The following is a 27,692-nucleotide window of genomic DNA, read 5'->3' as shown; positions in this document are numbered from 1 at the left end:
TTCATAAGTTTCTTTGGCCAGATGTTCTGTTCACATTTGTTATATTTTGCTGTAGTGATCATGTTTCCATTTTTATATCTTAAGAAGTTTTCTTTATTAAAATACCTGTAGAATGTGGTCACTTAAAAAAAGTTTAAAAATACATTTTAATATTTAGTGTTTAAAGATCAGAGCCAAAAACAAGTACGCTGCTTTTAGCAACCAGTTTTTTAAATCAAGTTACATTTTGTGTGTAAATCATATAGCCTTAAGAATTCTCTATGCTACCTTTATTTTTCTAAGGATTTTGTGCCAGGTAGTTTAAGTGATAATTCATAATCAGAAACATTTGCTGATTGAAGATAAGCAGTAAAATTGACATTCCTCATGAACACTGTTTTGATGTATGATAGGTGAGCAGAGAACTAGAAGCAGACTATTTCACATGAGTTTGCCTACATAGATGCAACTAAGTAATTTTCATGATTGGGGTTCACGCTCTCATAATCACAATGCTTTAAGAGAACATCATGTTCTGCCACCTCAAAAGAGGGAGTATTTTTTTCAGGTAGAATCATATTTTATGAAATGTTGGGAAAAAAACCATTTTAATGTCAAAGTTATTTAAAATTTAAATAAAATTAAAATATCATTTTGATGAGTATTAAAACTGCCACGCTACATTTAATTGTTAGAAAGGGATCTGATTTTTCTATCAGAGGAATCTAAAGGAATCTGTATTCCTCCTTTATACAGAAGAGGTTTATCATTTTTTTCCCACTATTGAGGCAGTCTTTGGTGTCTATTGACACCAAATATAAATAAATCTGTTATAAAAGAGATGGTGTATATTAATTTTCTAGGGCAGCTGTAACAAAGTACCACAGGCTGGGTGACTTAAACAACAAAAATTTGTTGTCTTATAGTTCTGGAGCCTAAAAGTCAGAGATTAAGGTATTGTCAGGATTGGTTCCTTCTGAGGTCGATGAGGTCGGTTGCTTTGCTGGCAGTCTTTTGTGTTCCTTGGCTTGTCGAAGCATCACCTGATCTCTGCCTTATCTTTACTTGGCCGTCTCCGTGTGTACATGTCTGTCTGCAGATATCCCATTTTATAAGCAGAGCAGACATATTGGATTTGGGCCCACCTGACTGACTTAATCTCTACAAATTATGTCTGCAGTGACCCTATTTCCAAATAAAGTCACATTCTGAGTTACTGGAGATGTAAAACTTCAACTTAGAAATTTGGGGGAGAATACAGTTCAACCCATAACAAGATTTTAGTAACTATATAGGTAGATCAATAAATCAGTGAATTTTAAAGTTTATATTTATTTAGCATAAATACCTTGCCTTCTTCTATAACTAATTTACAGTTATTTAGAATAAAAGTCATATATACAATAAAACCCTCCAATTAAGAAATAAAAACATTTAAAACTATATACAGAGAGGAAAAATAAACCTGTTAAATATGTGAAATGAAGTAAAGTTGCTCAGTCGTGTCCGACTCGTTGCGACCCCATGGACTGTAGCCCACCAGGCTCCTCCCATGGGATTTTCCAGGCAAGAGTACTGGAGTGGGGTGCCATTGCCTTCTCCAGAGGATCTTCCCCACCCAGGGATTGAACCTGGGTCTCCTGCATTGTAGGCGGACGCTTTACCGTCTGAGCCACCAGGGAAGTTAAATATGTAGACTACTGTTGTTACTGAAATTGACTTTTGAATTAAGTTATAAAATCTCATGAAATCAAGGCAGAGTGGGTAAAAATTCTCATTGTCAACTGTATTGTTTTATCAGAATAGAGAGAGAGCTTTTTGAAACCAAATTTAAAAAATAACTTACTGTATCATATCAGAACATAGAAAACAAAATCATAAACTATCTTTATTGGTTTTATAACACATTACAAAGATTTTCTTCAAATGGGTCTTCGTACCTCAAAATTTAAATTATTTATTTTTAGTGTTAAGGGTCAAGTGTGTAGTTTCAAGTGATCTGTTCAAGGAAAAATCTTAAAATAACTATAAATCTGAGAGGCTTACTTGATTGGCAAGAACCTTACTTTGTCCTCCTCAGGTATTGATTTTCTCATTCAGCCTTTTCATTTGTTCACTCATTCTTGTTCTGCTTTGAGTTGGGTCTCAGGTAAGTATAGACAGTACTTAAAACTATTTTATGCATCTCTGTATATTTGAATAAAATATACAAGGTTCATGATAAAATTTAAGACATTTTTCAAAATGATTTTTGAGGAACTTGTAAATTTTTGTTCTTTTCTGTGTGGGTGAGTAATATGCTTTACTTCAGATTCTAAGTTTATAATTATCCTAAATTACAAGGAAATTTAAAAACTGCTTTTTCTATTTCAGTGAAGAAGGTTTTTGACTTTTAGTTTGTAGCAGTTACAACTGAAGAAAGCTCTGACATATATCCAAATATTAAGAGCTATGGATCATGCTGGGAATACTAGATATTAATACTAATATTAATAATAATAGAAATAACAGGAATATCGATGTGGGTTTAGTGTGACAGGCACTGTGATATGTTGCATAACTATAATTCAGTTATAACAATTATAACACTTTTTACTGTTACCTGTTTAAATGGTGCTAAATTGAGGTCTAAAGTAGTTATTAAGCAAGTTGACAGTCACAGAACTAGTAAATGGTAGAGCTGGAATTTGAACCCAGATACTCTGACTTCAAAAGTAGTGCTTTTAACCATTCTGATACTTCTTATTTTTAAAGATTGAACTGCTGATGCGCTTGCTTTCAGAATGTTTCTGTGGACCTATCTTAAAGTTCCCTGATGATGCTCAGCTCTGTCCAGTATGTGGTTAAGCCAGTTGGAAGAATTCTTCATCTCTGACCCCTTATTTTTTGTTAAATTTTTTTTTTGGTACTTCCCATTTTGCTGAAATTTCTTACTGATTCATGAATTTTTTTCCCCCACCTTTCACATAGATCCTTTATTACTTATAGTTCTGATAGTTCTTATATCTGGGTCAGTACTGTTGTCTGGTTCTGTTAACTGCATTATCTCTTTACGAGTTATTTTTCATCCTGTTATTTGTGTTTCTTGAGATTTTTGATCAAAGGCTGAATGTTACAAGTAAAGAGCAGTAGATATTGAAGTAATAGTATTTATTCCTAGGAATAGGTATGTGTCCTCTGCCAGTCTATTAGTTGGTTAGGCCTTTCACTTCCAGTATTCTTGTATGCGTGTGTCACAGAAGCTCTGTCTTTGTGCTCATGGTGCCCTTCACCTGCCAAGCTATAGATGGTTATTGATCCTCACTCTGTGTGAGGTTTGGGGTGAGCGCAGAGGGGCATTCATTATCTTGACAAAGCCTCAGTCTTAGGCAGGCCCTTTGAGCCTGGGCCTTGAGGGTGTGCTTTTCATTTGATTATTTTCGTTTTTACATTTTTACTCTTCCCTTCATGACAGTGAAAGTCTGTCACATATATGAGGATAGTCTTGGGTGAAAGTGAGTTTCTTGCTAGCAGAACATGTGCTTTGTGTTGGTACACAGTCCTCTGCCCAAAAGGATTTCCTGCCCTACCCTCCTCTTTCAGTGTCTTTCTTAAAAGCGTGTGTAATATGAATCTTTAACATCACAAATAATGTCACTTAATGTATCTTATAAGAACTGTATAATAATACACTTCCATTTCATTCTGTCTTTTGTGCTTTAACTGTCATACATTTCACTTTTATGTAAACCCCACAATATAGTGTTCTTTTCGCTTTATGCCTGAGGTTAATAAATAAACCTTTCCTCTTGACAGCAGATAGTAAATATTTTAGGCTTTAAGGGTCATAAAATCTGTCACAGTTTCTCGATTCTACTGTTATAGCACAGAAATAGCCCTAGACAATATATAAACAAATGAGCATAACTGTGTTTCAGCAAAACTTTATTTACAAAAATAGATGGTGGTCCAGATTTAGCCGTGGCCTATAGCTTGCCGACCTTGCCTTAGATTGTCGGATATCTTTTTAAAAAATAGCTTTATTGAGATACAATTCAAGTACCTTAAAATTCTCCCATTTATGTTGTACTGGTGAATGGCTTTTAATGTATTTATAGAGTTGTAAAATCATCACAACAATCCATTTTGGAACACTTATATTATTCCAGAAGGAAACTTTAAAGCCCTAGCTATCACCCTCCAATTCCCTTGTCCCCTGATCTGTCTGAATTCTAGGTGATCACTAATCTACTTTCTGTCTCTATGTATTTGCCTGTTCTGAACATTTCATATAAATGGAATAATTTACATATGATCCTTTGTGATGGTTTATTTCACTTAGCATAATGGCTTCCAGGGTAATCCATGTTCTGCATGTATCAGTATTTCATTTATTTTTATTGACAAATAATATTTCAGCAATATGAAAGAATTCCAGTTTCTCCACCAACACTTGTAGTTATTGGACTTCTTTTTCTTAATTTATTTACTTTTAATTGAAGGATAATTATAATATTGTGTTGATTTCTGCCATCCATCCACATGAATCAGCCATAGGTATACAAGGACTTTTTTATTCTGGTCATCATAGTGGATGTGAAGTTGTTACTTATCGTTTTGATTTGGGTTTAATGATGTTGAATAACTTTTGTAGTGCTGATGGCCATTTGCATGTCTTCTTTGGAGAAATGTCTATTCATATCCTTTATTCATTTTTAGAAAATGGATATTTTCTGTCTTTGAAGAGTTTTAAGAATTCTTCATATATTCTGGTTACAAGCCTTTTGTCAGATATATGATTGGCAGATATTTTCTCCCACTTGTACATTGTCATTTCACTTTCTTGATATTGTCCTTTGAAGCATGAAAGTTTTAAAATTTCAGTGATGTTCAGTCTGTGTTCCTCTTTTTTTCTTTTATTGCTTATGCTTCTGATGTCATATTTAAGAAACCATTGCCTAACCTGAGGTTATGAATGCTTTAGCTCAGAGTTCCCCAACCACTGGACTTGTTCTGGGCCATGGGCTGTTAGAAACCAGGCTCAGAGCAGGAGATGAGTGGCTCCCTGTGCTCCTCTTTGCTCGCATTACTGCCTGAATCTTCTGCCCCATTGCTCTCATTACCACCTAAACCATGCCTACCCCTTTGCCATCTGTGGAAAAGTTGTCTTTGTGAAACCAGTCCCTGGTGCCAAAAAGGTTGAGACTGCTAGTTTAGCTTTTATGCTTAGGTCTTTGATCCATTTTAGGTTAATTATTGTGTATAATATGAAGAAAGGGTCAAAAATAATTTTTTTTTGCATGTGGATATCCAGTTGTTTCAGCATCATTTGTTGGACACTCTAAATTCTATTCTGTTGAACTGTGTGTTTATTCTTATCCTAGTACCATATTGTTTTTATTACTGTAGCTTTATAATAAGTTTTGAAATTGGGAAATGTGAGTTCTCCAACTTTGCTTTTCTTTTTCAGTATTGTTTTGGCTATTCTAGATTTTCTGCTTTTCCATATGAATTTTAAGATCAACTTGTCAGTTTCTCCAAAGAGGTCAGCTGGGATTTTAATAGAGAATAAATTGCATCTGTGGATCAATTGGGGAAGTATTAACATATTAACAGTATTGTCCTATCCATAAACATGGATATCTTTCCATTTATTTAGGTATTCTTTATTTTTTAAAACAATATTTATAGTTTCCAGAGTATAGCTTTTGCACTTTTTTTTTCTAAATTTATTCTTTAGTATTTTTTGATGCTATTATAAATGGAAATTTTTTAAATTGCATTTTGTGCATCACTAATGCATAAAATATAATTCATTTTTGTATATTGATCTTGTAGCCTTCAACCTTGCCAAATCAATTTATTAGTTCTAACAGTTTTTTAAATTGTCCTTAAGATTTTGCATATATAAGATCATGCTGCTTGCAAATAGAGATAGTTTGTACTCCTTCCCTTCCAGTCTAGGTGCTTTTTATTTCATTTCCTGCCTTGTTATACTCTCTAGTACAATGTTAAATAGAAGTGGTGAGGGGACATTTTTTATCTTGTACCTGATCTGAGAGGAAAGCATTCACTCTTTGGGGCTTCCTGGATGGTTCAGTGGTAAAGAGTCTGCCTGCAATGCAAGAGACACAGGAGACGTGGGTTTGATCCCTGGGTCAGGAAGATCCCCTGGAGGCGGAAATGGCAACCTACCCCCTGAAAAAAATCCCACGGACAGAGGAGCCTCACAGGTTACAGTCCAAAGGGTCGCAAATAGTTGAACATGACTGAGCACACACTCACACATTCAATCTTTGACTGATGTTAGCTGTGGGTTTTTTGTAGATTGCTATTTATCAGTTCAGGAAGTTCCCTCTACTGCAAGTTGGTTGAATGTTTTCATCATAAAAGTCTTGGGTTTTGTCAAATACTTTCCTACCTCTATTAAGATGATAGTGTGGTTTTTGTCTCTCATTCCATTGATATGATGTATTATATTGATTGATTTTCATGTAGTTAACCAACCTTGCATTGTTGGGGTTATGGGTTGTGGGTTGTGGTCTGTACTCTCTTTTTTTTTTTTGGTGAATTTGATTTGCTATGTTTTGTTGAAGATTCTTATGTGTGTGTGTGTTTGCAAAAACTACTGGTCTCTAGTTTCCTGTGATGTCTTTCGTCTGATTTGGGGATCAGAGTAATACTTATATAATAAATGGGGAAATATTCCTTCATCTTCTAGGAATTGATATTTATTATTCTTTAAATGTTTAGTAGGATTTACCAGTGAAGCCATCTGGGCCTAGGCTTTTTTTGTTGTTGAAAGTTTTAAAAACATTAATGTAATCTGCTTACTTTCTATAAATCTGTTTAGACTTCTTTTTGACTCAATTTTGCTAGATTGTTTAGGAGTTTGTATATATCATGTAAGTCACCTAATTTGTTGGCTTATATTTAGTTGTTCATAGTAATTTCTTACGATCTTTATTTTCCCTAAAGTCAGTAGTAGTGTGTCACTTTCATTGCTGATTTTGGTAATAATGAGCCCTTTCTCTTTATTCTTGGTCACTTTAGTTAAAGGTTGTGAATTTTACTGATATTTTCAAAGAACCAACTTTATTGTTTTATCCTCCTTTTTTCTGTTTTAAAGGTACCTTTTCTGTTGTAAAGTTACTTTTAAAAGTATCTTTTAAAGGTACTAAAAGTTAGAAAAATTATATTTAATATTTCCCCACATGTTTATCATTTTCAGTGATCTTTATCATACAAATCTAAGTTTCCATGTGGTATCGTATTTGTACTTAAATAACTTTTTATTGTAGTTCAGACCTGCTAGCAGTGAATTCTCTTAGTTTCGGTTGTCTGAAAAGTCTGTTTTGCCTTCATTTTTGAAAGATATTTTACACAATATAGAATTTTAGTTGACACATTTTTTGTTTTTCAATACTTTAAAGATATTCCTTCATTGCATTCTGCCTTGAGTAGTTTCTGATGCAAAATATGCTGTTAATCTTTAGCTTTGCTTTTATGTTTCCAGTTTTTCTTTCTTTTTTTTTGACTGTTTTCAGAATTTTCTCTTTCTGTTTGGTATTCAGCAATTTGTGAGTTATGTAGGGTTTTGCCTTGCTAGGATCTCATTAAGCTTCTTGGATATGGAATTTTGTTGTTGTTGTTGTTGGTTTGTTTGTTTTTTCCATTAATTTTGGAAAACTCTAATCATTTTCTCTTTAAATACTTTTTCTACCTTATTCTTCCCTCTCCATAACTGAGAATCCAAATACATGTCTGTCTGATGCTTTGACAGATTTTGAATTTTCTGTTCTTGTTTTTCCATTCCTTTTCTTGTGTTTTACTCTGGATAATGTAGTTTGATCTCACTGATTCTTTCTCTCTGTGTCCTGTCTGCTCAGGAGTCCATGTATATTATTTTTAATCTTCAATATTATGATATTTAAATTTTTTTATTATATCCATTTGATTATTTTCTAGTTTATATCTCTGATCATAAATTTTCCCCAGCTTTGTAACACATCCTTTAACATATTAATCACATTTTATATTTCCTATTATAATATAATCTCTGGGACTTTTCAGATTCTGCTTCTTTTGACTGTTTTAGCTTTTGACAGTAGATCTTATTACTTTTTTTTCCTTGATCTTGTTAATATGCCTTATAAATATTTATTGAGTGCTGTATGTTATGTTTAAAAGAACAGTAGAGACTGAGGTTAGTAGTATTTATGACCAGAGGTGTGCACATCTTTTTTTTTTTTTTTCTTTTTTTGATCAGGCCATTAGTGTGGGGGTTTTGTACCTATCTGGTCAATAGTTGAGCTGGGCTATTGTGTTTTGGTATTACTAGTTACCATTCTCAGGTTTCAGCAAGCCCTGCATACCTGCGCCATAAGGGAGCAGTCTCTCTGCTCTTTCTTGGCTCTCAGAGGTAGATTGCCGTTGTCTTTTGCTTTAGGCAAGGCTTTGGTTGGAGAAGTGCTGTTGCTGCTAAGTCACTTCAGTCATGTCTGACTCTCTGCGACCCCATAGACGGAGAAGTGGGGGGATGGGTATTTGGTTCTCCTTTTGCAGCCTCAGTATTGGGCAGGCTCTTTACCCCTGAGTGTAGGAGTGAGTGTTGTTAATGTTCTGCCCCATTTCTCATCCCTCTTGCCAGAGTTGTATCAAAAAAAGAAGAAAGGGCCTTGCTCCTCTTCTAACAGCAGACCTTTGCTTTGTATCAGTGTAAAGTCTTGAGCCCAAGCTGGCTTCAGCCTTGGCCCCAGTAACAAATAGCTGTTTTTTCTGTTTCTCTTTCCAGTCGACCTTTGCTAGTCACCAGAGGGTGGGCATATTCCTACCTTTCTTTCAGTAGCAGCTGGGCTCTTCCTTGGGTAGGGGGTGTGAGGGTGTCTTCTTAAAAACTTAAAAATTATCTTAGATATTTTTCAGTATGTCATATTTCATTGTTGTCCTTTTATAAGATTAGTTCTTGATAAGCAGAGGCTGAATCTTAGATTTTTAGAGGATGACTGCTATTTGATTATTATTGTAATATGCCAATGTGTTTGTTCTTTTCCAGCTTAGGTTTGATTTCCGACTCTTTTCACATGTTTTTCGATAGCACTGCCATTTTGGCTGGATTGGCAGCATCTGTTATTTCAAAATGGAGAGATAATGATGCTTTCTCTTATGGGTAAGACCTTTTTAAAAACATTTTTATTGAAGTATAAGAAATACAGAAAATAATACATAAATCTCAAGCTCACTTAATTTTCACAGTTGAACACAACTTGTGTAACTTGAACCCTTGAAACCGCCCCCCATGTCTCCTTCTAGTTTCTTTAACACTCACCTTCCACTTTCCTGATTCGATGGGTTAGTTTTGCCTGTTTTGGACAATATATAATTAGAATCTATAACATGTAAAATTTTTTTGCATCTAAGTTCTTTTGCATCTTGATTTTACCAGAGGATTTCAGGTGAGACTGTTACTAGATAGGGGAATTTCCCAGCTCTTAACCTTTTCTTTGCTTTTTTTTTTGTTTGAGAGAAGAGGAAGAAAAAGAAAAAGTTTCAGAATATGATCATGCTTCTTTATTTTTCATTTTTGGTTGATATTTTGTTTACGTATTATCTTCAGCTCTGCCTTTATGTAGAATATTTCTCTTACTTTGGCTGAATTCAGATGATTAATCAAATATTAAGAGAGTGTTTTTATGCTGAAGGGACTTGCTCTGAACATCTGGTCTCACTTCTGAGCCTAGTAACCTTAGAGTCAGAGCTTTCTTTATGCCATCTCTGATTGGGAGGAACAATGGGGTTTCCATTATTTGATTTACTCTGCCTGAATGTTTTTCTTTCTTTTTTTTGAGCCCAGAATATTTTACAATGTAGTTATATTTATGCATTGGCAGCACTCACGCTTTGTCTCTCTTCCACCTGCTTCCTTGTTCCTACTTCCCTCTCACCTGCTTATTTGTTCAGTTGGCCAAGGTCTTTTCCCCTCTCTTTTTTGAGTGCTGTCTCACATTTTCGCCTTTCTTTGCTGTCTTTGCTGTTTTCATTCCGTCTCTCATTCTTGTCCCCATCCTCCTACTCATTCTCTCCCCTTTGTTTCTCCTAAATTCCCTTTTCTCCATTTCTGTTCTTTCTTTCTAGTTACTTGGGTCTGTGTTCAGGTTTTTTCTCTTCCTCTCCCTTCTACTCTCATTCTTTGTCCTTCCCTCACATCTTTTCTCTTATTTTTCCTTTCTTCTATTCTGTCCCTCTGTACTATACCACTGTACCCCTCAGGTTCTTTCTTTCTCTCCCACCCTTTAACCTCTTCAGCTGTAGTGTTTTTTTTTTTTTTTTTTCCAGGCGCTCTTTCCTTCTTTCACAGGTTCCTCTTCCCTGAGAACTCCCTTTCTTGTGCAGTTTCTCTCATTCTCTCCCTCTCCCATTCACATCCACCTTCTTATATGAACTGTCTCTTGTATCTCTTCTACTCCTAGTCCTCCACTGCTTCCTCTTTCTTTCTAGATTTTTTGTTCTTGAGTAAGCACATACTGCTTGCATGAGCTTTTGTTCTCTTCAAATGTTAATTGAGGATCCACTATAATTTGAATACTGTGTTGCTTCTAATAATATCAAAATGAATAAGGTATGACTTCTGCCTCAGAGGACCTTGTAGTCTGATGGGGAAATAGTTCTGTAAAAATACTGTAATAAGTATACTTTGTGTGACAAGTGCTAAAAGAGAGATATGTAAAATTCTGTGACAGAACTTTCTGATCTGGGGTATAACCCAGGTGATGTGGTTTCTTATAAAGTTATAAAAAGTGAGACAAAAAACAAGTTATATTGTTTTTATAGTATAGAGCAAGAGATCCTGTTTACAAATCCAAACAGCTTGAAAACTCAGAAAAGAACCTATTCCATGTCACTATATAATCAAAGATTCTTAAGTATATTTTGAATTACTAAAGAAAGGTTGTGTGTGAAATTATAATTTTGTGTTGGAAAATTAGTAATTCATACATATTTTATATAAAAAATCAAATTAGAATGTCTTATTAAGCAACATTTCTGGATAGACAGTAACTAAAAATTCTTAATTCTTAGGGTATCCTGTTTTATATTTAGAATGCATAATCTCCTGGTATAAGATGGTTTTTAGAAATGGCTTTGAATACTTTCAGTACCATCGCAGGTTTTACTAATTCAACTTTAACTAAAATATATGAGAGTAATATTCTTGCCACCTTTTAATTTGTTTATCCTGTCTTCTTCTTCTTTGCTCTTTTTTTCTTTTGAGAAGGGAAAAATTAGGGAATAAAAGCTGATGTAACATTTGAAACTGTTAGTAATCGCTATAGTAGTAGGTAGCAGCAGTAGAAATATACTGCTGTTTTGCCAGTATATCAAAATGTCACTGAACAGGCTAAGCCAGTGATGAATCCCCAAATTTCCAATTCAATATGATCACAGTAGCAGACTGAGTGTAATAGAAGAAACAATAGGAGGAATCTCAGAGGCAGGAAAAGCTTTTCAGTATTTTTTTATGTGATGTCACCATTGTGTCTTGTCACATTCCTAATTTTGAAATAGTAAAGCCAGAATAAAGGTAATACACATCTGATGGATAGGTGGATGTATATGTACATGCTAATATACATATGTACATATACTTGTATATTTTTTGCTTTGGCTAAGGAATACAGGTGCGATCATTCTTAAATAGGTAATAGTACATTAATGGATCATACATTTCAATTCCCAGTCTGTTCAAGTAAACACAGTCATTTGTAAAAGCAAGTGTGTCTGGACTTTACAAGTTTTTCATTTTAATCCAGCAATCAAGTTTAGCAAATATATTAAACCTAATTAAATCACTTTAGCCCAACTATTTATCAGAATTTATGGAACACCTACTAAGCATTAGGGACAAAGAGATACCTGAAAACTGATCTTGCCTTTGATCTTGAAATCTAGTGGAACTCAAGGACAAAAGGCTTTCAATCATGCATTAGCTATGAGATTAGAAGAGTGGGTTAAAAGAAAGTGCTTTTTTATTTTGGAGGAGTAACCCTGCTGATACAGATAAATTCCTAAGTGTGGATTGTGGAAAGCAGGCAGTAGATTCTTTGAATTTAATAATAAACAAAAGTATATGCTTTGACAAATAATATATTAATTCACTTATATGTATTAGAAGGTAGACATATGTTTTATTTCTGAGTATAGAGATATATATATATATACACTACTTTGAAATGTGCTTTACAGGGCAAACTCCGGCATAATTGTATGGAATATATTTTAAAGAGTTTGTTCTATTTACTTTAAAATTTTTTTTGCAGTAAAAATTGTATTATCTAGAAATTAACATAGAAAGCTTGAAAAAAATCATATTTTTGATGCTCCTATTACATTGTTTAAGGACCAGAGTGATTAACTGCTGTTAGCACCCTTTGAATAATGTCTGAACATGTTAAACTGCCAAGTTAAAGTTGTTTCTAATAACTTTAACTAAGCCAAATATAGCTCATGAAAAAATAAAATCTTTCCCCAATGCTTCACACAGGTAGGAAGCAGAAAGCTTCAGAAGTCCATGGAACAAAAGACAGGTATTTTAAAAATAGTTTAATTCAAATTATGTGAAACTTGAATTGATTCTAAAATTTAGGTAATCGAAGATTTTTTCTTAAATTTATTCATCTTTAGAAGAAGAGTGATAGAAATATAAATCTCAAGTTGTCTCTGGGATAATTCAGAACTAATTTTATTTTTCCTCAGATCAAAGCTCTACTTGCCAGAGATTTGAAAGCTGAAAGATACAAAGCAAAAAGCATAAGGAGTTCTTAGAAAAGAAGGAATTAATAAGTTACAAATAGCCTTTTTCAAGCTCTCTTCCTCAACTTTTTATCTTTGTATCCTTCCTTCTTTGCCCAGTTATCTGGTCCTATTCTTCCTTCTCCAGTTGCAGCTTGAGATTTACATTTCTCTGGAAGGTCTCTCTAAAAATGCTTACTCTAAAAAGGTCTTTTGGTTGGCTTGTAGATATCTCTGTATTTTATGGCATTCTTCTTTAAACATAACTCATAGTAATTAAATTTGTTTTCTCCATTTTATGACATGTACAATAGAAATGCTATACTATAAACACTGGGAGTTTGTTGGGTACATATAACTGTGTAATATGGTTTAGTACCTCTGAATATATGTAAATTTTTGATTTGGTTTTCTTTTAAAGAAATAACTTAATTCAGTTGTTTACTTTGCTCTTCTCTAGGTATGTTAGAGCGGAGGTTCTGGCTGGTTTTGTCAATGGCCTGTTTTTGATCTTCACTGCTTTTTTTATTTTCTCAGAAGGAGTTGAGGTATAGTAGATAATAATTAGAGCCAGTAAATTACATTTCTGTAATGAAAATGTTTACTAACTAAAGATAAATGTAATAGAGCTGTTTTTTCCCACTGTCATTGAGTATTTACTGAGGCCAGTCTTGGGTTGCATAAAGTATTATGTGTATACAAGAGGAACTTATAAAATATTTGGAAAGTTATATGTGAAACTACTTGAAAACAAATAGTAGTGCTTTGTAAACTGTGAATGATGTTCTGACACTGAAAGGTAAACACACAACAATCCTGGTGGTGAGTTCTGTTGGAAATAGTTCTTAAGATAGAATCTGAGGATTTTGCCAATGAATCTTCAATATTTCGATGTTTAAGACAAGTAAAAATTTAATTTAATCAACTTAAAATTAATTACAGTATTTTAAGATTCCAAAGAAGGATGGTTTTAGTCTAAATATTCATACCTTTAAGTGTACTTACTTAAAAATAATAATTGTTACTTTTTCTGAAATACGTGAGCAATGGTTTTATTTCTGTTAACTGTTTTGGCAGACAATTTTGGAGTGGTTTTAATTCTGAAAATAAAAAAATTTTTAAATTGCTTTTTATTTTTATCAATTGATTAGTCAGAAAGTATATCAATACAGTTTGTTTGTATTCTGTGTTTTCTAGAGAGCATTAGCCCCTCCAGATGTACATCATGAGAGACTGCTTCTTGTTTCAATTCTTGGGTTTGTGGTAAACCTAGTAGGAATATTTGTTTTCAAGCATGGAGGTCATGGACATTCTCATGGCTCTGGTATGATGGTTAGAACCCTTTGTTTCTTCATTTTTGGTTTCTGTCATAATTATTCACTTTTGAAAATTGATGATTTTTAAAGTCTAACTCTATATTGATTTTTAATAACAAGAACAATATGTTAATTGACTCATGTTAATGTCTTCCTGAACCTTCTCCTTTTGTGGCTTCTCAGAGTTACAGTATCAGTTTGGTGTGGCTACTTCAAGACCTCTGTAGCTCATCTGTTTGGTATGATAACATTTATATAAAGCAAATACCAAAATGACAATACAAATTTAGATATTAAAAAATCCATGTATGGGGGTATGAAATTTATAATACAGTCTGTCTTTGAGATCCTTCCACCTGGTGTCCATCAGTGTACCTTCTCTTGTTCACAGACACATAAAACTGCATGGTGTGGGTTACTGTGGTTTATTTAAACAGTCTTCTATGGATTGTCATACTTCCATATGAAGCATATCTTTGTGAACACATGCAAACGTTTCTCCAGAGCTGTGCTGTCCTATATAGTAGCTCTAAGTCACATGTGACTATTTAAGTTTACATTATGGTTAATGAAATTTAATAAAATTAAGAATTCAGTTAATGACATTTCAAGTGCTCAGTAGACACATAGGGTTACCATATTGGATAGTAAATATAGACAATTTCCATCATCACAGAAAGTTCTTTGAATTGAGAGTTTCTCGAATATGAATAGAATTGCTGAAACACAGGATATATAATGTTTAGTTTCAATGGACATTAGCAGTTTGCCCTCCAAATGACTCATTTACATTTACCCCAGCGTAAAATGTAAGTACTAGGATTCTTTCACCCATATTAGAACTTACTATTATGGCTTTAAAACCATTTTGCTGATATTTTGATAAAAATGATATCTCATTTTATTTGGTATTTTTGACTAGTAGTGAGGTTGAAAATCTTTCTGTATGTTTTTTGGCCATCATTCAGATTTTTTCCTCTTCAGGAATTGTCCCTTCCCCCCTTAACACCTCATTTTTCTATTGTTTTATTATTAATCCATTTACAAGCTTTTGTTTATGTATTTTGTATAATAATTCTTTGTTTTATGTGTTGCAGTTATCTCTTCCCAGTCTGTGGCTTCTCTGTTTAAACTTTTATTTAGGGGTTTTTAATGTGGATATAGTCTAGTTTCCTTTTTTTTTTTTTTGTCTTATATACTTTGTGGTATGTTTTCTGCTTTTTTTTTTTAAGGAGTTCCTATCCCTGAGTCTTAAAAATAGTCTTATTATTTAATACTGTGAAAATTTTGGTTTTTGTCCCAACTACGTGGTCCTTCATTTATATATATTTTTGTAATGAAGAGTTAGGACTTTTTTTTCTCAGTGTGAATAAGCAGTTTTCCAAGCACCATTTATTAATTTGCTCATTACCTCACTAATATAAAAGGATACACTTAGCCTAAATTACCTTAAATATCAGATTATTTTTGGCCTCTTCAGAATCACACGGGAATAATTGCTATAAACTTTATGTTTTAACATCTGGAAGGGTTAGTCTCATCTTTCTCTCTTTTTTTTCCTCCAGAGTTGTTTAGGCCTGTCGTGTTCATTTGGTATTTTTAATCACCTTGTCAGGTTTTATGGAAAATCTTTTTGTGATTTGATTGGGAATGCTTTGCCTTTATGTTTAATTCTGGGAAATTAACATCTTAAATTTTGAGTCCTCTATTAAATTGTCTTAGTCACTTTGGTTCATTTTTAGGTATTTGAAAAGTTTTTTCTATTCAGAATGAAAACTGTTTTTCCTATTTGTCTTAATTACATAGCCAGAATCTCTATCACAGTGTTTAGAAATAGTTATAGCTTATATCATTGTGTCAACCTGTATAATCACCTGGGTAACTTTTAAAGAAACGTTGATGCCCAGATTTAATCCCAGAATATTTACATCAGAATCTCTGGAGGAAGAGACCCCAACATCAGCATATTTTGAAGCTCTCCAGTCAACTTTAATGTGCAATAAAGGTTCAGAACCATTGCTATTTAAAAAATGCTACTGAAGTTTTACCAATGAGTCTGATGTTTGTGGTCTGTTTCTGATAAAACTGTTTTACCAAGTTAAGAAAAAAAATTTTTCCCCTTCATCTATTGAAGTAATCATTTTTTCCCCCTGCTTTCGTTAATTTAAAGTTGGTAATTATGTTGATAAGATTTTTCTCATGAGAAACTATCTGTTAATTTGAGAGTTAAAACTTAGGTCTGTGATCCATTTTATGTCAATTTTTGTATATGGTATGAAGTATAGTCCAATGTCATTTTCGTGTATATAAATGTGTGGCTGTCTGAACAGAATTTTTTTAAAGGATTATTTTTCCCCATTAAATTGTCTTGGCACCCTTGTCAACAATCAGTTGAGAGTTTAGTTCTGGACTCTCAATTCTATTTCGTGGATCTGTATGTCTGTCCTTATGCCATTACTATGCAGTTTTGATTAATGTAGCTTTTGGGTATGTTTTGAAATTAAAACATTTGAATTGTCCAGCTTTATTCTTTTTTAAGGTTACTTTAGCTACCCTGGGTCCCTTCTTGCATTTCCATATAAACTTAGGATCAGTTTGTCAATTTCTGCCCAAAAAGGGAAGCTGGGGCTTTGATAGAAACTGTATTGCATCTGTAGATCAATTTGGGAATTAACTGTCATCTTAACATCTTAAGTCTCCTGATCCATGAACATGGGATGCCCTTCCATTTATTTTTAGCTTCTTTAGTTTCTTGCAACAGTGTTTTGTAGTTGTTAAGAGTAACTGTCTCACACTTCTTTTGTTAACTTTACCAGTAGAGATTTTTTATTTTGGCTGCCACAGGGAGGCCTGGCGTGCTTCGATTCATGGGGTCGCAAAGAGTCGGACACGACTGAGCTTCTGATCTGATCTGATCTGATCTGATAAGTTTAGGATTGTTTTCTTAGTTTCATATTTGGATTGCTCATTGCTAGTATAGGAATATAGCTCATGTTTGTATATTGATATTGTGTCCTGCCACATTGCTGAAGTAGTTCATTATTCTAACAGGCTTTTAGTGGAGTGTTTAGAATTTTCTATATGCAAGCATACCTTATTTTATTGAGCTTTGCAGGTTCTGCATTTTTTACAAATTGGAGGTTTGTGGCAGCATTGCATCAAACAAATCTAAATGCCCTGGCTAGATCCTACAGTTAAATAGAAGTAGTGAGAGTGGACATTCTTTTCTTTTTCCTGATTTTAGGGTGAAAGCATTCAATATTTCATTATTAAATATGATTTTAGCTGTGCTAGCTATGGGCTTTTCAGAAATGCTCCTTATCAGATTGAGGAAGTTTTCTTTTTATTCCTAGTTCATTGGGTGTTTTCATCATGAAAGGGTATTGGATTTTTTTAATGATTTTTTCCTTCATTTTTAAAGGTAATCAGTTGGTTCTTTTATTCTATTCATATAGTGTGTTATATTGCTTGGTTTTTTGGATAATAAACCACCTTTGCATTCTTAGGATAAATCCCATTTGGCCATGGTTTGTAATCCTTTTGACATATTACTGGATTTGGTTTGCTAGTATTTTGTTGAAGACTTGTGTGTTTATAGAAGACTTTTGAACCCTGGTGGTTCAGATGGTAAAGAGTCTGCCTGCAATGCAGGAGACCTGGGTTTGATTCCTGGGTTGGGAAGATCCCCTGGAGAAGGAAATGGCAACCCACTCCAGTATTCTTTCCTGGAAAATCCCATGGACAGAGGAGCCTGGCGGTCCATGGGATCACAAAGAGTCAGACACAACTGAGCGACTAACACTTTCTAGACTTGTGTTTATATTCCTAAGGAATATTTGTCTGCAGTTTTCTTTTAGTATTGTTGGCTGGTGCTGATATCAGGGTAAACTGTCCTTGAGTTGGGAAGTATTCCCTTCTCTCCTGTTTTTTGGGGGGCATAGTTGAGGGATATCTAGTGAAGTCTTGATTCTTTAAATGTTTGGCAGAATTTGCTTGTGAAGACCAAGCATTTCGTTGTTGACAGTTTTGAAATTATTAATTCAGTTTTTTTGCTTGTTATAGGTCTATCTGATTTCTGTTTTCTATGAATCATTTCAGCAGTTTGTGTGTTTCTAGGAATTTGTCTGTTTCATCTAAATGACTTATTAATGATTTTAGATATGTATTAAAAAGTATGTCTTTTCTTTTTCTCATGAGGTCAGCAGTGATTTTTAGTAATTTTTACTTTTTTTTTTTTGTGGTCAGTCTACTTATTTTTTCCTTTTGGTTTTTCTCTATTGCTTTGCTTATCTTTATTTCATTTCTGCTGTAATGTTTATTATATACTCTTTTCCTTGCTTTTGGATTTAGTTTTTTTCTTTTTCTAATATTTTAAGGTGGAAGATTAGGTTATTGATTTGAATTTTTTTTTTCCTTTTAGCAGAGGCTTAATAGCTATAAATATTTGTCTAAGCATTGCTGTAATGTAAGTTTGGGTATGTCATGTTTTCAGTTTTGTTTATCTCAAAGTATTTTTATATTTCCCTTGTGATTTCTTCTTTGACCCATTAGTTATTTAGTGGTATCTTTTTTTATTTTCTCATATTTGTGAATTTCCCTAATTTTCTTCAGTTATGATTTCTGATTTAATTCCATTGTGATAAGATGACATACCTTTTATTATTTCAAATTTTAAAAATTTTTATTGAGTCTTGTTTCATATTTTAATGACCTACCATTTGTCTATCCTAGAGATTCTTCCATGTGCGTGTGAGAAGAATGTGTATTCTGCTGCTGTTGGGTGGGATGTTCTATAGCTGTCTGTTAGGTATAGTTTGTTCATAGTTGTTCAGTCTTCTGTTGCTTTGTGATCTTCTGCCTACTTGTCTATCCATTACTGAAAGTAGGGTATTGAAGTCTTCAAGTAATATTGTTGTAAGTTTTCCAGTTAATTTTTTTAGTTTTTGCTTCATGTATTTTGGACCTGTGTTGTTCAGTTCATTTATTTCTATAATCATGGATATCTTCCCGAGGCATAGAACTTGCTAATAACATGTTCTTTTTTTCTCACAGTAATTTCTGGCTTATAGTATTATGATAGCCATTCTGGCTCTGTCTGTCTCTGTCTCTTTTAACTGCTTGCATGGCATTGGTATAGTTTTCTGTCATTTTACTTGTAACTTATTTATGTCTTTGAATCTATAATTTGCCCCTTATAGATAGAATATAGCTGAATCATTGTTTTTAGTCCATTTTTTACATCTCTGCCTTTTGACTAGAGGTTTAAAAAAATTTACATTTCATTTAATTACTACTAAGGTAGAATTTACATCTGCCATTTTGGTATTTGTTGTCTGAATCTTTTGTCCTTTTTGTTACTCTGATCCTTGATGCTTGTCTTTTAAATTAAATAGATATTTTCTAGTATATCTTTTTAATTCTCTTGTTTCTTTTACTGTATATTTTTTTAGTTCTTTTCTTAATTTTTGCCCTGGGGATTACAAACATCATCTTATTTTTTTTGTTTTGTTTTCTTTTTTTTTTTTTAATTTATTTTATTTTTAAACTTTACATAATTGTATTAGTTTTGCCAAATATGCAAGAGAAGATAAATGTATTTTTTAATTTGCAACTTGTTTCTTCTCCTGTACGTTTTAGAAGACAATTGCATAAAGCAATAATTACAAAACTGTACTGATGGGCTTATAACATAAAAACATGTAATTTGTCTGACAACAGTAGTATAAATAAGGGAGGTGTGAATAGAGGTATATCTGAGCAAAGTTTTTGCATATTATTAAATTATTAATCTGAATTATTAAATTACTATTAATCTGCTTTACAAATATCATCTTAATTTAAAGCAGATTAATAGTAATTTAATAATTCAGATTAATAGTAATTTAATAATATGCAAAAACTTTGCTCAGATATACCTCTATTCACACCTCCCTTATTTATACTACTGTTGTCAGACAAATTACATGTTTTCATGTTATAAGCCCATCAGTACAGTTTTGTAATTATTGCTTTATGCAATTGTCTTCTAAAACGTACAGGAGAAGAAACAAGTTGCAAATTAAAAAATACATTTATCTTCTCTTGCAAGATTACTGTTACTGGTGCTCTTTATTTCTTTATGTGGATTTAAATTACTATTTAGTGTTGTTTCATTTGTAGGAAATACTTTTGTTTATGTGGAAGTGTCTGATTTTTCCTTTATATTTAAAGGAGACTTTAGTTGAATTTAGAATTCTTAACTGAGTCATCTTCTATTTTAAATTTGTTATCCCATTGTCTTTTGACCTCTCTGATTTTTGTTGTGAAGTCAGCATTTAATCTTATTCAAGATCCCTTGTACATACATACATCTTGTACATACACCTTACTATACAATTTTCAAGATTTCGACGTTCATAGATTTGACTATGATGTCTTTAGATATAGTTCTATCTGAGTTTATTCTACTTCGAGTTTCCTGAACTTCTTGAATGTGTAGATACTATTTTTTGTCAAATTTGGGGAATTGCCATCTACTATTTCTTCAGGTATTTTTTATATTTCTTTTTCTCCCTCTTTTCTCTTTGGGACTTTTTTTATAATTAATTTGGTAGACTTGATGTTTTCATAGGTCTCTAAGATTCATTTTTCTTGATTTTCTTTTCTCCACCTGTTTTTCAGAGTATATAATCTCTATTGATCTATCTTCAAGTTTACTGTTATTGCAGCCCAGATCTGTGGTTGAGCCCTTCTAAAGTGGATGTTTTATTTCAGTTATAATGTTTTTTTAATTCCAGAGTTTCTGTTTGGTTCTTTATTAACTTCTATCTCTTTATTAATATTCTCTACTTGATGAGTAATCATTATTGTACTTTGATTCTTTAGATGTGATTTCCTTCTTTGACCATATTTGTAGTAGCTGATCAAAGTTTTTGTCTATAAAGTCAAAAATCTGAGTCCCCTTCAGGAACATTTTCTGTTGGCTGGTTTTTCTCCTGTGTATATGGCATATTTTTCTCTTTCTTTGAATATCTTACTAATTGTTTGTTGAAAACTGGACCTTTAATTTTAAAATGACATTCAGTATCAGTTTAGTTGCTTAGTTGTGTCCAACTCTTGGCGACCCCATGGACTGCAGCACTCCAGGCCTCCCTGTCCATTACCAACTCCAGGAGTTTACTCAAACTCATATCCATTGAGTCAGTGATGCCATCCAACCGTCCCATCCTCTGTCGTCCCCTTCTCCAAAATGACATTGGTATCAGATTAATTCACCGTCTTCTCTCAAAGTTTGTTGTTCCTGATATTATTATAGTTATTTATCCTATTGCATGATTTCCTTGTGTTGATTCATGTCCTGCAGTGTATGTCCATTGAATTCTTGAAGCTGTGCTCTGAATCTGATAGTTATCACATTGAGAATAAAGATTTTTTTCCAGGGAACTGCCAAGTTTGGACAAAATAGTGACTGTGATCTGCACATATTGCTTTTAACAGAGCCTCAGAAGAAATCAGATCTCTCCAGTGTCTGCAAAGCTGCTGACTTTTGGCTAATTTCAATTGAGCTTAGGCAGGAAGTGGAATGGAACTAACCCCAAGTTAAAACATCAAGACTCTGCTGTCTTACTGAGATTTGGTAGTTTGTTGGATAGATAATTTTCAGTTCCTTTTGTGGTTTTGGTTAATTATCAGACTTCTGAAAGTTTTTAGTTGTGTTTCCCATATTTTAGTTGTTTTAGGAGAACTAGCTTGCCACCAACCTCTGTCTACCATTCTGGAAGTTGATCTCCCTATTCATAATTTTTCATATAATGTACTACTGAGTTTGATTTTAGGGTATTTAGGATTTTTGTAAATATAAGTGATATTTTTTAATTAGGTAGCATTCAGTCATTTTCTATATTTTGAAATAGTTTGTAGAAGATGTTTCTATGATGGTTAGGTAGTTTTTAGGTTTGCTATGGAGAAATGATTCCTCACTATTTTGTGCCTTTTTTCCCCTGAGGATTCTACCTGCTTTAATTTTACTGGTCCTTTTACCAAATGCAGCCATTTCCCTGCCTCCTTAATGTAGCCATATTCATATATTATTTTAACTTTGTTAGTATTAATGCCATTTCCTTCTTCAATATGTATGATAGTACTTGACAAAGTTTTGGCCAAGGTTTTTGTCTGTGTTCACTGTTTTATCCCCAGTGCCTGGGGTGGTACTGTAAAATAATGTGTTCCAACTAAGTACTTCATGAATGAATGAGCAACGTTATCTAATCTCTTTAAATCCTTCTGTGTACTTCTTACTTAATTTTATCACCAGTAGAGTCTGCCACTTCTTACTGTGCTTTTATTTCCTTCCTAAACACTATCCTAAGAACTCAGTATTGTTTTAATGAATCTATGGGGCTTTCTAGGTGGCTCAGTGGTAAAGAATCTGCCTGCCAATGCAGGAGATGTCAGAGACATGGGTTTGATCCCTGGGTCAGGAAGATCCCCTGGAATAGGAAATGGCAACCCACTCCAGTGTTCTTGCCTGGAAAATCCCAAGGACAGAGGAGCCCCGCAGGCTACAGTCCATGGGGTCACAAAGAGTTGGACACAACTGAGCAACTGAGCATCATCATTTTAGCACTTTCTACAAATAAATGTTTGTTTATTGAATATTGATTGAATATTCATATTTGAACTGAATATGGTTTGAGCACTAATTCTTTTCACTAATGTCAGTATTATTGTAACTATTAAGTAATGCATTTTTACATACCTTTTGTTCTTACACACTTTGTTTTTAGGCCATGGACACAGTCATTCTCTCTTTAATGGTGCTCTGGATCAGACACATGGCCATGGAGATCACTGCCATAGTCATGAATTGAAACATGGTGCTGCACATAGCCATGATCATGCTCATGGACATGGACACTTTCACTCTCATGGTGAGTACAGCAAAAATACTTTCAAATGGACAGTTTCTTAAACAGAAATGGCATAAATTAATTTTTCAAGTTGAAATAATCTGTTTAAAAATATTGCAGTCAAGTTCCTTTCTAATAAATTGGACTAAATGGTTTCTAAGACTAGTTTATTTTCAGTATAAAATGAAATTAACTTGGCATAAGGCAGTGAGTGTAGCTTTTTTCAGTGATTTTATCATAATAAAATGCCAGTATTTTAAATGAGTGTCAGTGAATGGGGAGCTATTGCATTTCAGCAGTTTTTTTTTTTTTTTTTTTTAATTATGGTAAGGCCTTTTGTGCCATATATAGGCTTATAAAAATATAACAGTTTTCAATTTTCCACATTTTTATTGTAATTTTAACAGATATCACCTGATATTTACTTCCAGTTCCCTTAGAAGTCTTTCTATGTTAACTTATATAGTATTGGATACTAAGTTATAAGGTATTTATCAACTTACTTAACATTTTATTTTAAAATTATATTTAGTTTATTCACAAAATTTTAGAATATTATTAATCTAATAGAAACTGCTTGGGTGATACAGTTTGATTAATCTTTAAATAAGTTATATGCTTAAAGATTGTCTGTGCTTGCCACAAAGGCAGAATCCTAAAGCTTTCAATCTGAAAAGATGAAATGGGCCTTAGGGATTGAGTACTAAGCCCCTAATATTTTCAGTCTCTAATATTTGCTATACTTTTAAAACTATTTATTACACTGGTCTGCTTGAACACCTTGCTTTTCTAAGCTTTTTGCTCACACGCATCACAAAATAATTTTGATAAAAACTATATGTTCACATTCTTAGGATGATTTCTAAAAAAAAATTATTGTTTAATTGCAGAGAATATAATTTGATACTTTGTATTTTAGAATGAAACTTCCATATTTTTATTGACCATAGTCAGTGGACTCTAACTACCTTAGTGATTTGAGACCCACTGTCACCTATTTAAAAATATTTAAACAGTTGTTAATTTTATAACCTCCTTTCTCCTGGAATTTTTATTTCTATTCTACCTCCTTTCCAGAATTTTATAAAGTGGAATATACTTGTGTTAAGGCTTTAATTGGTCATCTGTTAATATTTCTTGGCAATAAAATAGGTATATTAATTAAAATCTTTTATCTTTTAGGAACATAAGACAGCATTTAAACGTTTCTTTCAGATGGAATTATTGTAGCTTTTACTAGTATAAATTCAATTAAAATAATTATGTTTTGATTTTGATACATATATAATCATTAAAAAGCAGCATTGTATTTGAAATACATATCATAATGAGATGATTGAAACTCTTTTTCTCAATTAGTTTATGGATAAATAACTTATTAGCATAAAATAGGTTTTGACATCAATTCTGTTCCTGTTTTCCATCTTTATAATGTAAGTTCTAAGAAACCTTAAATAGAAGGAATTCTGTTGTAGCAGTTTCTGTCATTTCTTTGATTACCTTCAGAATTATATTCCAAAAGTTACATAGTGTATCATCAAATATTTTTGATGATCTATTAATTGGTAGTTTTATTAGCTAATCCCTGCTTTTTATTAGAAGCAAAGAATTAGAAACTGTGTTACTTACAAAAAGATTTGCTAGCCAATCTTTAGAGTCACTGCCACCAACATTTACAATTGAATTGTTGTCCTAGAATTTTTCTAATACTCTGGGGAATACACTGTGATAAGCTTTTAGATAGATGAGAATTAGCCCTTCTATGGGAAAAGAAAAGATTTGACTTTAAGACCCAAAGAAATTATAGTAACTAGTAAATAGAAATGCCAGGCCTCAAACAGGGAATCTGACTTCAAAATCTGCTGTTAACTGTTATTCTGCCTTCAGTATTTTATAAGCCAGTCTGAGAATGCAAAAGTAATAGGGCCATTATTCCATTTTGCCTGTAAGAACCATTATAGTCTCACTATGCAGTACTGTGAACTTTGTATTTATTGGAATGCTGCACTGTGAGTGAAGTTAGATGGGTTTTTGTTTGTTTTAAGTGCACATATCTTAGTGACTTAAACAGTAAAAGTTTATATCTTGGATTGATTGGGTAGAGGGTAGGGGCTTTGTTTCTCATGGCCATTTAGGAATCCAGGCTCTTTCCATCTTTAGGATCCTTAACCCTTGTATTCCACCACTGGATTCTCTGCATCTAGCTGGAGATAGAATATATAGCAGATCATGTAGGATATTCTGTGAGCTGAGCCTGGAAATAATTTACATCTTGTATTTTTTTTGTTTATGACTCAGTCACATACACCACCTAAGTCAGGTGATCCTTAACTCAGGGACCCTGGGAAATCTAGTTAAGTTGTTTATCAGAGAGGAAGAAATGGGTCTGGTAAGGAGGTAGCTAATGTCTGCCACAGAAAACAAATTTTATATCCAAAAGGATTTTCAGATTTTACATAGGTGGGAGTTATTTTATACAACTGTTATATTAATATAGCTGAATATACATTATAAAATAATTATGTCAAAAATAACTGTTGTCTCTCTTCAGTGACTGATATTGGGAAAACTGGACAGCTGCATGTAGATCAGTGAGTTAGTTGACACTCTCACACCAAACGTAAAACTAAACTCGAAGTGGCTTAAAGACTTAAATACAGGACATGACACCATAAAAGTCCTAGAAGAAAACACAGGCAAAGCATTCTCTGACATAAATTGTACCAGTGTTTTCTTAGGTCAAACTCCCAAGGCAATAGAAATAAAGACAAAAATAAACAAATGGGACCTAATGAAACTTACAAGCTTTTGCACAGCAAAGGAAACCATAAACAAACTGAAAAGACAACCTACTGACTGGAAGGAAGTATTTGAAAATGATGCTACTGAAAAGGGCTTAATTTCCAAAATACACAAACAGCTCATACAACTCAATAACATAGAAACAAACAACCCAATCAAAAAATGGACAAAAGATCTAAATAGACATTTCTCCAAAGAAGATATACAGATGACTAATAGGCACATGAAAAGATGCTTAACATCTCTAATTATTAGAGAAATGCAAGTCAAAACTACAATGAGGTACCACCCAACACCAGTCAGAATGATCATCATGAAAAAGTATACAAATAACAAATGCTGGAGAGGATGTGGAGAAAAGGGAACCCTCCTACATTTCTGGCAGAAATGTGAATTGGTGCAGCCACTATGGAAAACAGTATGGAGGTTCTGTGTAAAATAGAGTTGCCATATGAGCTAGCAATCCCACTCCTGGGCGTATATCTGGAGAATGTTGTTGTTCAGTCCTGCAGTTGTGTCCGACTCTGACCCCATGGACTGCAGCATGCTAGGCATCCCTGTCCCTTACCATCTCCCGGAGTGTAACTAGTTCAAAAAGATGCACTCCAGTGTTCACAGCACAATAGCCAAATAGCCAAGACATGGAAGCAACTTAAATGTCCATCAGTAGATGAATAGATAAAAAAGATATGGTATATATGCACAATGGAATACTCTTCAGCCATAAGAAAGAATGAAATAATGCCATTTGCAGCAACAGGATGGATTTAGGGATTATCATAATAAGTGAAGTAAGTCAGAAAGAGGACGATAAATACAATATGATATTTATCACTTATAAATCTAAAATACTAACAGATACAAACTACTATGTATAGAATAAATAAGGTCCTACTGTATGGCACAGGAATATTTTATAATAAACCATAATAGAAAAGAAAAAAAATGACTGTCTTTTTCTGGACTAACTATGTATAGACAGTAATCTCATGTCCTGATCAGGAGCCTGATATTTAGAACAGTTATACTTTTAGCTCTCGGGATTTTTAAGATGACTACATCTTTCTCCCCATGCAGCAGTACCATATTTAGACCAAAATCATTGCATAACCTTATGCTTTTATAATTCTTCTGGCATTGTCACAGTGTTCCATCAAAGCTGTAGTAGACAAGGGTAGGTCCACTCTTCATTACTGTGGGCCAAGAACTAGGACTCTGTTAGTCATAATCAGAAAGCTCATCAGTCGTCCTGATGCTCCCTTACAACAAATACTGCTGATCGTTTACATTGTTTACCTGTATTTTTGCTTCAACGTTAATATTGATTAGTGATCTTCCAACTATTTACTATAAAAATTGCAGTCTATTTTTATTTCTTCATCAAAAAGGCAAAATGAAAAAGTATTTTTATCTCTTCTGTATGAAAATCTTGCTGCATTCATGTAGGAGCTATTAGGAAACTGTTTGCCGTAGTCCAGTTTTTCTGGAAAATGTCCTGGTTTCATTTCTTGGTCTTCTTATAATATAAAGGGGTAGTTTTGTTTTTTCTGAATTTTCCAACTGTAAATTGATGTAGCAAACTCTGTGAAGTATGCTATGGATATTAGAAAATTCATAATGTTTTTAATTTACTGGGTTTTTTTAACCAAATTGCCTAATATAATAATTTCCTAAATACTCTGTACTATTGATGCATTTTGAAATTTTCTATGTCTATCTTCATTTAATTACCATATTAAATTTTAAAAATAATTTTGTAGGTCTGATGTGGCTATGTAATCATGCATCCTTCACGATACATTTGAATGAAAGTACTCTGAATTGCAAAAATTGAATCAGGAATTGAAGACATGTTTTAAAATAATTTAACTTAACTCTCTACAGATGGCCCCTCCTTAAAAGAAACAACAGGACCCAGTAGACAGATTTTACAAGGTAT

The 27,692-nt window shown here is 33.2% G+C and overlaps 1 protein-coding gene and 1 non-coding gene across 4 annotated transcripts in view; one reads left to right on the top strand and one right to left on the bottom strand.

Moving 5' to 3' along the window:
* SLC30A7 (solute carrier family 30 member 7) overlaps positions 1-27,692 on the top strand; it is a 94,657-nt gene that overhangs the window by 5,691 nt on the left and 61,274 nt on the right. For all 3 annotated transcript variants that reach the window (XM_006049817.4, XR_006551786.2, XR_006551787.2), the window contains exons 3-7: positions 9,014-9,127; positions 13,208-13,295; positions 13,945-14,071; positions 22,829-22,972; positions 27,638-27,688. In XM_006049817.4, coding sequence (XP_006049879.3) covers positions 9,014-9,127; positions 13,208-13,295; positions 13,945-14,071; positions 22,829-22,972; positions 27,638-27,688 — 524 coding nt within the window. The remainder of the gene's footprint in view (positions 1-9,013; positions 9,128-13,207; positions 13,296-13,944; positions 14,072-22,828; positions 22,973-27,637; positions 27,689-27,692) is intronic.
* On the bottom strand, positions 1,590-1,661 carry TRNAC-ACA. The gene has a single exon. It is a non-coding gene; the product is annotated as a tRNA-Cys (tRNA).

The sequence above is a fragment of the Bubalus bubalis genome, chromosome 6 (assembly GCF_019923935.1).
Source record: "Bubalus bubalis isolate 160015118507 breed Murrah chromosome 6, NDDB_SH_1, whole genome shotgun sequence".
NCBI lineage: Eukaryota > Metazoa > Chordata > Mammalia > Artiodactyla > Bovidae > Bubalus > Bubalus bubalis.
The sequence above is the reverse complement of the archived record's forward strand: the minus strand, read 5'-3'. Positions and strand labels throughout refer to the sequence as shown.